The sequence below is a fragment of the Convolutriloba macropyga genome, chromosome 8 (genome assembly GCF_964194025.1).
Source record: "Convolutriloba macropyga chromosome 8, txConMacr16.3, whole genome shotgun sequence".
Lineage (NCBI taxonomy): Eukaryota > Metazoa > Xenacoelomorpha > Acoela > Convolutidae > Convolutriloba > Convolutriloba macropyga.
This window is the reverse complement of record NC_134475.1, coordinates 18,823,094-18,836,258: the sequence shown is the minus strand read 5'-3', so window position 1 is coordinate 18,836,258 and position 13,165 is coordinate 18,823,094. Positions and strand designations below refer to the sequence as shown.

General features: G+C 39.8%; 2 protein-coding genes across 2 annotated transcripts in view; one reads left to right on the top strand and one right to left on the bottom strand.

Annotated features, from left to right (window-relative positions):
- Positions 1–8,189, bottom strand: part of LOC142344553 (1,4-alpha-glucan-branching enzyme-like) — a 31,723-nt gene extending 23,534 nt beyond the window's left edge. The window contains exons 1-3 of the mRNA XM_075396316.1: positions 7,968–8,189; positions 7,519–7,756; positions 7,131–7,439 (exon numbers count right to left, since the gene is read on the bottom strand). Coding sequence (XP_075252431.1) covers positions 7,131–7,439; positions 7,519–7,756; positions 7,968–8,176 — 756 coding nt within the window. The 5' untranslated portion in view covers positions 8,177–8,189. The remainder of the gene's footprint in view (positions 1–7,130; positions 7,440–7,518; positions 7,757–7,967) is intronic.
- The window catches only part of LOC142344554 (uncharacterized), a 151,632-nt gene that overhangs the window by 48,015 nt on the left and 90,452 nt on the right, over positions 1–13,165 (top strand). The gene's annotated exons all lie outside the window — the stretch shown is intronic.

The window sequence follows — 13,165 nt, the reverse complement described above, 5'->3', positions numbered from 1 at the left end:
ACATGTCACTGATCGTCATCTGTTGTCTAGCAGTGGAGCAGAGATTGGTCACTGGCGTGGCTGGGGGGTCGTTTCATTTGTTCTGATCTAAGCCAGCCAGGCAAGGCTGTAATACTAATTCGCTTCACCTGCTCATTTTGTTGTCCTCCACAGCTTGTAATCGAGCAGTTCGTGCGAAATTTTCTCCGTCAAAACGTGCGTGCTCTATTACCTGCTCCCCCATCTCCGGGACTCGCTGAAGCTGCAACTGCTGGCAGACATGGCGTTGGGTAGGCGTGTTGTGCTTTTGTTTGTAAATTTACCAGGAAGTTTTCGGGACATTCGGTTTTTGGGTCAAATCGTAGCTGTTCTAATTTATGAAGATGGACCTCTTGAAAATCTGGATTGGCAAAGTGCTGTGAGACATAGTTCGAGATCGTTTCTGGTTGCTTCGGTCGACGTTTGAAAATATCGCAACGCTGCTTCTCGTAAGTGAAGTTGTAGAAAATTCGATTGCTGATTAACGGGGATTGCTGCGACACCGATGAAACCTCGGAAAAGTTGGTAAAAATGGCAAAGTTTAATTTTCGGCTCCACTATAGGGATAAAATGTTATTTGGGCGTTAGCGGCTTTCTTAGATTCTTCTAATTTTAGAACTGCATTAAATGAAAATAAAGGTAATGATCTGAACGCGTTGGGAGTAATTGGTTAATATTTTGAGGTCAAATATTCCGAAATTAAAAGGGGAGTTTCAAAGTCATCTAAAAACATCATAGCCATGACTCATCAATTTTCTCAGCGTGTGCCGATGTGATTTCATTTGTAGTTGAACTACTCCGAAATTTGACTAACTGAAGCTATTTGGCACTTTTCTTGAGACAATTTCAGTCCAGATCCTCGGATGTCTTCGAGAATTTTCCTTAGACTAGGAAGTAGCTGATTATATTCTGTTACGGAGCTTCCAATATCATTGTTACGGCGCATCCGGGTCATCAGATGTCTAATTTTAGAAAATTCATTAAGTTCTCAAACTCCATTGCTGATTTCATTGAATCCATCTTCAGGGTAGTCGTCCTTTCTGCACAAGTCACTGATTGTCATCTGTTGTGTAGCAGTGGAGCAGGGATTGGTCGCTGGCGTGACTGGGGTCGTTCTGTTTGTTTTGATCTAAGCAAGCCAAGCAAGGCTGTAATAATAGTTCGCTTTACCTGCTCATTTTGTTGTCTTTCGCAGCTTGTAATCGAGCAGTTCGTGTGGCTGTTTCTCCGTCAAAACCTGCGTGCTCTCTATCAACTGGTTCCCCCATCGGGACTCGCTAATGCTGCAACTGCTGGCAGACAGGGCTTTGGGTAGGTGTTGTGCTTTTTCTTGTAAATTCACCGGGAAGTTTTCGGGACATTCGGTTTTGGGTCAAATCGTAGCTGTTCTAATCTATGAAGATGGACCTCTTGAAGATCTGGATTGTCAAAATGCTGTGAGACTTGAGTTCGAGATCGTTTCTGGTTGCATCAGGCAACGTTTGAAAATATCGCAACGCTGCGTCTCGTAAGTTAAGTCGTATAAAGTTCAGTTGCTGATTAACGGGGATTTTTGCGACGCCGATGAAACCTCGGAAAGGGTGCTCGAATTGTAATCTATCAGGAGCGGCTGTTTTTCTGTCGAATCGTGCGTGCTCTCCTCTATCATCTGCTCCTTCACTCCTCTATCACCTGCTCCTTCATCTCCGGGGCGCTATTGCTGCAACAGCTGGCAGATTTAGCGTTGGAAAGGTCCGTTTTGCTTTGGTTTCACCAGGAAGTTTTTGGAACTGTCGGTTTTTGGATCAAATCGTAGATGTTCTAATTTAAGAACATGGCCTTCTTGAAAATCTCGGTAGGAAAAGTGGTCTCCGAGTGCTATGAGACTTCGTTCGAGATCCTTTCTGGTTGATTCGGGCAACTTTTGAAAATATCGCAACGCTGCGTTTCGCAAGTGAAGTTGTATTAAGTTCAATTGCTGATTAAGGGGGATTCTTCTCGACACCGATGAAACCTTGCAAAAGGTTCTCGAATTGCCGCAACTTTGATTTTCGGCTCCGCTATAGGGTTCTACTGTTATTATGGCGTTAGTGGCCATCTTAGTTTATAATTTTAAAACTGCACTGAATGAAATTAAAGGTAATGATCTCAACGAGTTGGGAGCGCTTGGTTATTTTTAGGGCAATTATTTTGAAATTACGATGAGGGGAGTTTCAAAGTCATCTAAATCAATGTCATAGCCATGGGTCATGAGAAGTCCAAGTTTAGGAAATTCACGAACTTTTTGTCGCAAGTTTTTGGGGTCATTTACTTCTAAGCCAAGTTTGTCAATGGCGTTTTTGGTTAGGATCACGATTTGTTTTGTTTTATCAGAAGAAAAGGCACTTATGACTGTTGAGGTAATGAGGTAGGTGGTTTGTTTGGAGCTAATGAATTGAATGTAAATACAGTCTACAAATTCAATAAAATGATCCGAATAGCGGCAGCTCTTAACAACAGGGATTATTTTCGTTTTATCCGAATAGCGGCAGTTCTTAACAAAAGGGATTATTTGCGTTTTATATAAGTCGTGAGAAGGCATTTTAATTAAGCACCAAAAGTTTGTCTATTCTAACTCACAATTTCCTGGCTGAATTCTTTACCACTTGAGCGGTTTCACTCTCTCGTTCTGTGAGTTTGTCTGTGTACTGTCACTGTCATTTGGGGTCACCTTCTTTTAGGCTCCGATCTCTGATGCATTCACTATGGATAATTTGATGGGAAAACTAATGGCGTTGTCTTTCATGAAGAAGTAAATGAAAAGTTCTGTAATCAGATAATAAACAATGAAGAAAATTTAAAAATGCTGCAGTAAAATGTAAGCAGTTTTTTCAGAAAAACATTGATTTTGGATGTAGAATGAACTATTATTTCAGTTAGAATCTCCACTTTCGAATATCAATTGAAAACTCAGTCTTTCCAAATCGAGATACGTTTCCCTTTTAATGTGCTTAATTACTAATTTAAAATCACACTGATCATCGAATGGTACTATTGCAATGAGTATCTTTGTAGTCTTCGGTAAATCCAACAACAAAAATGGTGAATAATTTATCAAGAATTATTCAAGAAAAATTAAGTTGGTTTCTGCGGATGCATTTTTGATGTTGCGACTTCCGTAAGAAAAGAGTGTTAAATCAAATTTATGCAACTTTCTAACGTCATCTGAGGAATATAAATGTGTATAAAATCAATGTTTAGAATAACACTGGCATCAAGAAAAATTTAAAAGGTAAACAATTCTTAAGGAGGAACTAATTGAAAAGGCTGTTTACACTCCTGTCACCAGGCAATGTCACCTTGTGGCTATCTATATTACTGTGATGAATTTGTTGAAATGATTTGTCTCGCTGAATTAATTAACTACTCAGGAGCATAGTCTTTCTGTCACACAGATTACTCTTTTCACAGATCTTTTAATCAGCGCTGAGCGGTTTCAATTTTAGCTTCGGGGCCCGATCAACAGCTAAATAAATTTTTCTTGTTAAGGAAAAGGTTCAATCTCAGACTGAATTTTCTGACTGCTGCTTTTTAGCTTGACAATTTTGGTTCTGTTCTTCAGATTGATACTTTTTCAAGACCCGGGGCCGTATTTACATTTGAGTAATCATTGTACAAATAGATCAAGATTAATTCGAGATAAATAGAACTCATGGCGCGTGCTGGCACATGCCAGACAAATAAAATGAACATAGAAAAGTATAAATGCAAATACACTTTTGTAATGTAAATGTAAAAACTTTTAAATGTAAAGACTTTTAAATGTAAAAAACATGTTAATATAAATACCGGTTTGATTTATCACAAATTCCTGCGGTATGTGTAAATCAAATAACAAAAGATAACTCTAGATAACAGAAGATACGAAACTTTAGAGGATATTAATTTTCTCATCTTAATAATGCAGAAAAGTCAAGACTATATATTGCATTGAGATTACAGCAGATATAGCACTTAAAACAATCATCAAAAAGAGGGGAAAAACATATCCATTAATATTGGCTAGGCAAACTATTGTATCTCGATGGGAGAATACAGGGATTACTATAATTAGCAATAAGCATTAGATCTGGTAACTAAGACAAATCAGAACAAAATTCAAATACCAAACATAAAGAGTGGGCTTTTTAGGTTTATCTCGTTTCTATTTTAAATTACTTTTTCGATTTCAACGTTGTTCAATATATATTGCTTTCTAGCGCAAGCACTTTTAAAGTAGTTTGAACAGAATAAATCTATCCTAGATACCCGACAATCACGCAGAACGATGAACAAGCTGCGAACCAAAATAAAACAAGCAAAACCAAAGCCGGCTGAGAGGATGAGATCGGCTACTGAAAATCATTGATTGATTTTTAATGCAAGTATTTTCAAATTAAAACAAGTTAGATATAATCCAGAGCCATTGAATCAACTAAATAAGATGGCAGAGCCGATGAGACCAGTAATTAATGAAACCAGAAGACTGGCGAAAAAGATTTGCAATTAGGCAAGGGAGAAATCCGGAAAACTTTATGGAAGCACAGTTTCTAAAATAAGAACTCGACTTTGCAAAAGAGTGCTTGAATCAACTCTCAAAAGCATTCGAGAAAAAATCCAGATATGAAAACAGAAGCTAAATCAGAAAAACTCTTGCAGATCGAACAACTGTACAAAAACTGTTCTCTCATAACACATTGAATGCAGTTTCAAAACATTTCACACCTTAAACCTACTTGTTTTCTTCCCTTTTTTACTCCACTGCAAACTAGCATTCCAGTTTGACTCCTCGAACATCTTCTCAAAAAAAGCGTACAAAAACAGCCGGAAATTTCCCAGAAGACTAGTAAAAAGCGTTGCTCAAATAAAATGACCGACTTAATGATAGCATTAACTCACTCTAGTGGCAATTTGTTTGGAAGAAACTTTCACTGAACACTCCATGTTAAAGAATCCAATAGAAGCCGCTATGAAAGAAAAAAATGTCATCTTTCGTGCGCCAGATTAAAGTCAAACACATATCAAATTATTAAAGAAATTGGAAACTAAATTGGAAGAAATTAAAATTAGAAACCTAAAAATTACGATGTTAGAAGTTGCCGCGGACTGAACAGGATAAAAAAATAAACGACTAGAACTACCACTAGAACTAACCCTCCGAAAACTGTCAAAAATCAATTCGTTTTTCTGAGTTTTTTGTAATTTTGTTATGCTCAAATTGCCAAAACCGAAAAAAATAGTCGATGAGAGAACCCTTAAGCATAGCAGTTAAAAGCCTTAAAATATCGTAAAACGCTAACAAGTTAGTAGACAAAGGCCATAAATTACCCTAAGAACCTATCATATTAGACAACCCTCTGGAGTTATTCGAAAAAAATGCATCAAAAAAATTTGCCAACAAAAAACCTGCTTTCAATTTGCCGCATTTGAACACGTTATGATCGCGTACCAATAACTTTTCCACGTCTACTTTGATAGCACTCTCTTAAAACTGTCGCATGAACAGAAAGCCTCCCTACTCTTAAATTTATATAACAGTTTGACCGATACACTTTGTTATCACGTGCGGCCTTTCCTGTTTCATAAACTCACCAAAAAATATTTATCCAAAAAGAACCTCCGCAATTACTCCTCTTCGATTCGTAATAGAACATACAGCGCCCCCAATAAAAATGAAATTGTTTGAAATTTAAAAACCAAGAGAAGGCAAAAAAGCTCCAATCAGCTATTGACTATAATTAATATAGCTTAGTAATCAAATCAACCAAACAACATTAGCGTTGGTCAAAAATTAGTAGTAAAATTGCATTAAACAAAGACCAGTAGGAACAATATAATTGCCTAAAACTTTGAGAGCAAATAATAACTACCTGTCCCTGAATACACCCGACATACACTCAACGTATTAATCGATGATGAGCTGCTCATATCTACAGCGTAAATTTTACATTTCTCTTATCGAAACCTCGCTCATTTTTGGACAGCAGTTAATTTTCATCTATACAAACTTGCCTATTAATTTTCAGCTATATGTGGTTGTCTATATTATTTCTGACTTTTTAATTAGCTCAAACTCAACTTCAGATGTGATCGATTTCAACTCGAAAGGCAAATTATTCCATTCATTTGGTACTGAAAATGATAAAGTTTATATGCATCAAGTAGATCTGAATTTCCGTGTGGCCAAAAACAGAGGTAGAAATTAAAGTTAAAAGCCGCTCTCTATAGCTCTTTCATTTAAACTCCATTTTGTAGCAATTTTTTGTAGCTGTTCAATTTCTTTCATGTACGATATATTTGGAAACAATGCCTGAGAGCAGAGGGTAATTATCGATACGTACCAAGGTCGCGTTGGTTTTCCATTTGATCTAACATATGATGAATAATAGTCGCCGTTATGCTTCCCTTGACGTTTAAGAGGTAAGTCGCGGTTTCTGTATTACATTGCTTCTCACAAGTTTCATATAAGCAAAACCAAAGAAATGATATCACTTGTTTATTCAGGCAAATCACTGTTGGAAATGACCAAGAAAAGCAGACGATAACAAGATAACAAGCAGATAAAGGCAGACGATAACAAGAACAAGCAGTGGACCCAAAACTGATACGTGCGGAACTCCTGAAGACATTTTTGTTCCAATAGAAAAGATTCCATTAATGACAACGTATTTGTTCGATTAGAAAAAGATTCCATTAATGACAACTGATTTGTTCGATTAGAAAAGATTCCATTAATGACCAGAATGATCTTAGTCCCGAATACAATTGTAGTCAAATCGTCCTCTGCCATTGTTGATGAGGGACGGCTGAACGGTTTCTGATGTTTTTTTATGCTCAACTTTTGAACGAGAATCTAACTAGCTTTTCTTACTTCTGTATTTGACCAGACACTGAACGTAACCATAGCGCCGATCCATTCTTTCTTTGCATTAGACAAATACTTCAGCATAAGTGTTACATGTTCCTTAATATTACGCAGATATTTACTCGTTTATTCATTGAAATACTTGTATATATGCTGATATTGAAATTCACATTTTCTTCTTGTAGTCAGAGGACGGATGCCGATTACTTCTTAACTGAAAAACTGCTAATATGTGAAATATGTAAGTTACCTGATATCCGAAGCACCCATAATACGCATGCTCCATGATAGCCATCAACTGGATGCAGTTGTAGCCCATGTCAGCGATATGGGGAAGCACCTTTGCAGTGAAATGTTTGTAAGATGACACTTTCGGTTCCGGGGACGCAATTCCAACATGCGCCTCGTAAATTTTCAGATTTTCAGGAACGGGAGGTGACTTATGTTTAAATTGATAAACATCTGTCGGATTCCAAATAACGTGGTCGTAGGTGAAAGAGCCGTCTGGTTGAAGAGCGTATGAAGTCCATGGAGAAATACGGTCCAACAATTGTCCATCCTGAAACCAATTGGGACAAATGAACATAATTAAGAAAATAGTCTCAACAATTTTCAGCTGAGCATATGTTGCCACTCACCTTAGACGCGACACTCAACCGCACTCTGTCTAAATGCTTTAAACGAGGTGTCCCGTCATTTTGGGGTGGTAGATCAAGGACCCACTTTCCATGTTCCAATTGTTTAAAGGAGGTATTCACTCGATTCCAATCATTGAATTGCCCACGCAGAAACAACCCTTCAGCTCCAGGTGCATACTCTAACCACCTCATGGAGCCATCGGGCAAAAACTGTGGTCCAAATTTTTGATAACCTCGGCTGGAAAAAACTTGGTCAATTACTCAGCATCAAATAGGTCTACCAAAAAACTTGGCTCTAACTATTTTTGATAAATTCGTGCGGTTTTTGACAAATTTTGTTGTTTTAACAGCTGGAGGAGTTTATGGTATATGTAGAGGTTTTTTGAGGGGGGGGGGGGGACGAAAAAGGATAGGTCCGCAGAAGAGAATTGACAAATCATAGTACAAACCTGAACTTTAGAATACTTCCTTCACCAGCCTCGATCGCATCTAAAGACTTTTTGAATTGTGTGTAACGGTATCTGAAGTCTCTTTCAAAATTGTTTAAATACGGATCGTCATTTAATAAATTTTTCAATTTGGGCGGAGGAATAGCATAATCTGGCTTCCATGTCTCGTGGTTTCCATTCTCAGCATCCGCTGCTCCATTCAAAGTCATTTTATATACCTACAATCAGTTTTAACTATAAAGAAAATACAAGTTCAAATAGAACGCAAGTCACATTTACATATTTACAATGCGGAATGCAACTTTGGAGTTTTCCGTTTGTGCCCCTCCCCCCCCCCCCCCACCCCGGAACAATCCTCAGGGTTTAGCAACCATTCAGTTTCCAAGTTTGTTAGTTTCTGATTGCTGTTGTAGTGTCCTCATTTCCATATGATGAACCAGGTAAACTTGTTTTCCTCTATGTAACGATTGCAGTAATGCCAAAAAATATTGGACAACGTATTTATACGTAAAAATTTTTCATATTATGCATACTTTCAGCACTAGTTTGTACGGATCTATTCTGTTTTGCCCACCCTCCTCTCCCCCCCCCCCCCGTTAATAATTATATGATATCACGTCACTATGTAGGAAAATAGCGCGTTCTCATGGGGGGCGTAAGAAAAATAAGGACACTAAGGTGGGGTGGGGGGCAAAACAGAATAGATCCGGTTGTACAGAGTTTTTGTTCGGTTGAAAATTTCGTCCGGGCCTTTCCCATTATAGCTCCCCCATGAAGTTATAGCTCCCATTATGGTATAAGTACCTGGTCTTTCCCATTATAGCCCCCCCCCCCCCGCTTAGTGGTCAGATAACCTATAGCCCCCCCCCCATCATGGTAAATATACCATAATGGGGGGCTATACTTTCGTGGGGGGCTATAAGGAGAAAGAGCCGAAAAAAATAATAATGTCTTTGCTGCAGAGGAATTGTAAGTTAAAATTTAAATTGATTTTAAAACGAACGTTTTCAAACATTGCGTTCATCGTCAGGGTTACTTATAACTGATTTCACAATCGACTAATGATTTGCAGCGCATATAAGCTTGTTATAGGTTGCAAAACACTATCGTAATCTTTTTATTACTCTTTATTAGTATTGAACAATGTGTAAGACGTATAAACATCAGGATGAGAGCAAAGTCATCATCGTACAGTTCAAAGGCAAAATCACATCAGAATAACTCGACAAATCCAGTTGCATTTGTTAGCAGGTCTAAGTCTAGGTCACCAATTTAAACTAATCAGTTCAATAAACCGAATTTGATAGGCTAAGCGAACTCTTTTGAGCCATTTTGGAAGTTATTCTAAGTGGGAAATCGGCTTCGGTACTTCTGAGAAATATTACTTTTAGTGCATTTAGAAAGGAAAATCTAAGCGAAAGTTTTGGCATAATACGCAAAAAAAATCCCCTATACAATGACATAATTTATTTCTTTCCATTTACTCGGTAAAACCCTCCAACCAGGAAGATGTTGGGATGATCGGTACAAACTTAACGATTGGGCTGCCGAGCGATCCGGCCGACGTGCGTAAGGCGGCGGAGCGTGCGAGTTCTTCAATCCGAGCAGTTGGATAATAACCCCTAGGGTTGCTCTCTTCAAGGATCCAAACTAAATCAACGATCTTCAGCTGCTGGTCGGCAGGCATCTGCCAATTAGATTTAAGGATCAGATTAGGCACGTACTCCTTATCCAACGCGCCCAAATTGCATTGGCTTATGACTGCCGTTCCGCTTACGATGATAGAATTCGTCAACGCCAGCGATCGACGGAATTCCGTTTGCTTGGATACCAAGTAGACAATAATTGGGCTTTATTGCGCCTAGGTCGGACGTGTCAGCGCTTAAGAGCGTTATATGTCTTACTTTGAGTGCATATTCAACCAGAAAAGAATGGCATTTAAAAGTCTCATCTGTGAGGCAACGCATACCTAGGATTCTATAAAGTTCTCTCTTAAAGATACGGATCAATCTCTCCCAGATGTAACCTTGGAGTGGCGCAGTGGAAGGATTGAACCTCCACTTAATTGCTTTATGCGCTTGTTTAGCGGCGATACTGAGCGTTTTCAATTTATCAATGCATTCACGGAGCTCTTTCGCCGCTCTGATACAGTTCGTACCATTATCTGACCAGATCATGGCAGGCGTACCCCTGCATGGGGCAAACCGCTCGACTCCCATTACACAGGATCTGGTGTCAATGGACGGGAAAATAACAACATTAAAAGCACGGGCAGTGAGTCAAGTGTAGAGAAATCCCCACCTCTTTTCTGTAGACCGATGAACAGTGACGTAGAATGGGCCAAAGTAATCAACCCGTTGTTGGTAAAGGGAGAAGATTAATATGCGAGTCTCCTTTGGGAGCTCCGCCATGATTGGTTGAATGGTTTGCCGCGCAGAACGAAATTTGACTCGATGGTACGCAGTGATGAACGTAGTTTAAAGATGGCATAGCGTTCCTGTACCTTTGACCGTAAGTAATCAATGCCTTGATGATGGTTTTTTACGTGGGTATACCGCAGAAACAACTTTACAAATCTATGGCGTGCGTCAAGAATGATAGAATGTTTTACATCAAAATCTAACTCGACCAACCTTTTGATACGGCCAGCCGAATGGATTAGAACATTTGGTCCGAAAAGGGAAATAAAGGGCAATACGGCTACTCCGTTTAACCGATTTGTTTTCCAGGAGATTTTTTTTGTCGGAACAAAAAGGTTCTTCTTGACCGAGATACTGAAGATGATGTTCGGCTTCGTCAAGCTCATTGGGATCCAATATACTACCATCGACATTACGGTAGCATTCATGAAAGGGTAACAGCCGGCGTATGTATGCTGTTATTCGTAGCACTTTTTGACAAGAACTGAACCTATCGAAGGGGACTATTTGCGGGGGCATTTCTTTAGTTTATTTAGTTGCGGATACGGCCAATGATGAGTTAGTATCAGCAGTTTATTTTGTTAATATTCAGGGTTTGATGTTATTAACTAATTCAATGCCTGGTTCGAGCAGGAATTGCTTGGTTCTTAGGATATTTGGGCCCCTACACGAGCTTTTTCCAGGACAAATGCTAGCTCCGTTTGGGGCCCAGTCAAAGTAGTTACTTGGGCTCGGAGAAATGCAACGGCACTGAAAATTCCATGAGAACTATCCCAGAACACGTGTAGTTCCATGTTTTCAAACTTTCCCGAAAAGTAGCTCCTTGGTATAAAGATTTCAGCAAGCTTGGGTAGATCTGCACTCCATTCGAGGATTCTCTCCACAGTAATTTTTGGTAAATCTTCATCCCAATGCTGCCCACGGAAGCGCCAGATGTCCTTTAGAAACAGTGGAGCAAGTGGAGCACCAACTGTAAATGGTGCCACTAGACCAATGGGATCAAATACCTTAGACACTCGGATCAGTACCAAGCGTTGTGTTAAAGACTTCGTTACTGTACTGGAGGTACCCCGACTCACAACCAGGGTATCATTCTTGTGATCCCTTTTCAACCCAAACATATATGAGGATTCCTCCTTAGATGACCCGATTACCTTTGGCTGGGTGTACTGAGATGACCCATCAATTTGATCATCCTGATTTGGTACATTCCTTACAAACTTAAAAGGCTTGAACCCACCTAGATGGAGAAGATGCAACAATTCCTTCAAGCCATTGAGAGCTCTCTCAGGGGACTCCACTGAATCTAGGTAATCGTCCATGTAGAATTTTTCCAGGACGGCTTTGGTTGCTTCGGGGTACTGACATATGTTGTTCAAGGCCTTGCGTTGCAATGCATAGTTATCGCAAGTGGTCGAGCCTTTAGCCCCGAAGAAATGGCGAGTGTATTGATACACCACAACGTTTGTTATGCGGTCCTTACGCCACAAAAAACGATGGCTGGTCACGGTCTGGGACACCAACTTGGAGGAGCATATCCTCAATATCTGCGGACACTGCAAACTGATGTTGGCGAAACCTGAGTAGCACATGGGTTAAGTTCTGGAGCAAGTCGGGGCCAGTGAGCGAAGATTTTTTTAAAGAAGTGCCGCAAAACTTCGCTGCACCATTTAGTACCCTACGCACATTCCCCGGTTTGTTCGGGTTGGTTACGGGATGATGTGGTAGGTACAATTCTGTATCCGACCGCTGTTCAACCATGTGAGCATGAGGGATTTTAATTACGTAACCTTTTTCCAGGTCTTCACTGATGGTCTTAGCGTAATTTTCATTCAATGTTGTGTCTCTCGGGAGCCGCTCTTTAAGCGATTTAAGCTGTACCAGCGACGAAATGTAGTTATTTGGGAGCTTGATTTTGTCATCAGCTCACAACATACCGATATCGTACCTTTGGCTATCATAAAAGGTTGTTGTTTCAAGTACTTCATGCGCGAGAGCATCGTGGTTCAACCCGCTTGTACTCGCCGTACAATTCCATATCACACCAGCACTTGATTTGACAAGCCAGTTCACAATCCTGTTCAATATTGGCTTTGAAACACTTTGAGACTAAGCTTGAACTTCACGGAAGTCGGCGCCTGAAAACCCAACCTATAGGCAAGCCAACAGCGAACGGTGAGCTTTTTTTCGTCGGCTGAAAAGCACTCTAATGGGCACATGGCATGGTAGACATCCTGTCCAAGCATCATCTCAATGTCTCCATAGCTCTTTCTCACTGGATCTAGGACGGCCAGATGTGGGTAAGACTCTCGCATGGACTTAACGTGAATGATGTCGGAACCTATGTTTAATATTTCCCTCACATAGGGACGCACAGTCAATTCTTCAAAGTCTTGATCTTTACGACGTGTTAAGGTCAGTCAATTGAACCACTTTTGTAATGATGAGTTCCTCTGCGTTAAAACCCTTGTTGGTTAATTTTAATGCAGTACCTTGTAAACCGAGTCTGGCTGCGAGACTATCGGACACACAAGAGCTACTGCAAACGGTATCGCATAAAAGCAGTGCCATAGTACTAGTACTAGAAGAATTAGTAAATTTCAGTTTCGTCACCTGAAGAAGTCGCTTGACATCAGTGACAGAAGACAAAGTGGTCGTTTTGCTTGGTTGCTACTGACCGGTAGTTAGGCAACTAGTGCCTGTATTCGACTTCGAACTACTGATGTTGTTATTTGGTAAGGGTTTAGCTGGACAAACCCTTTCAGCTCGGTGAAACAA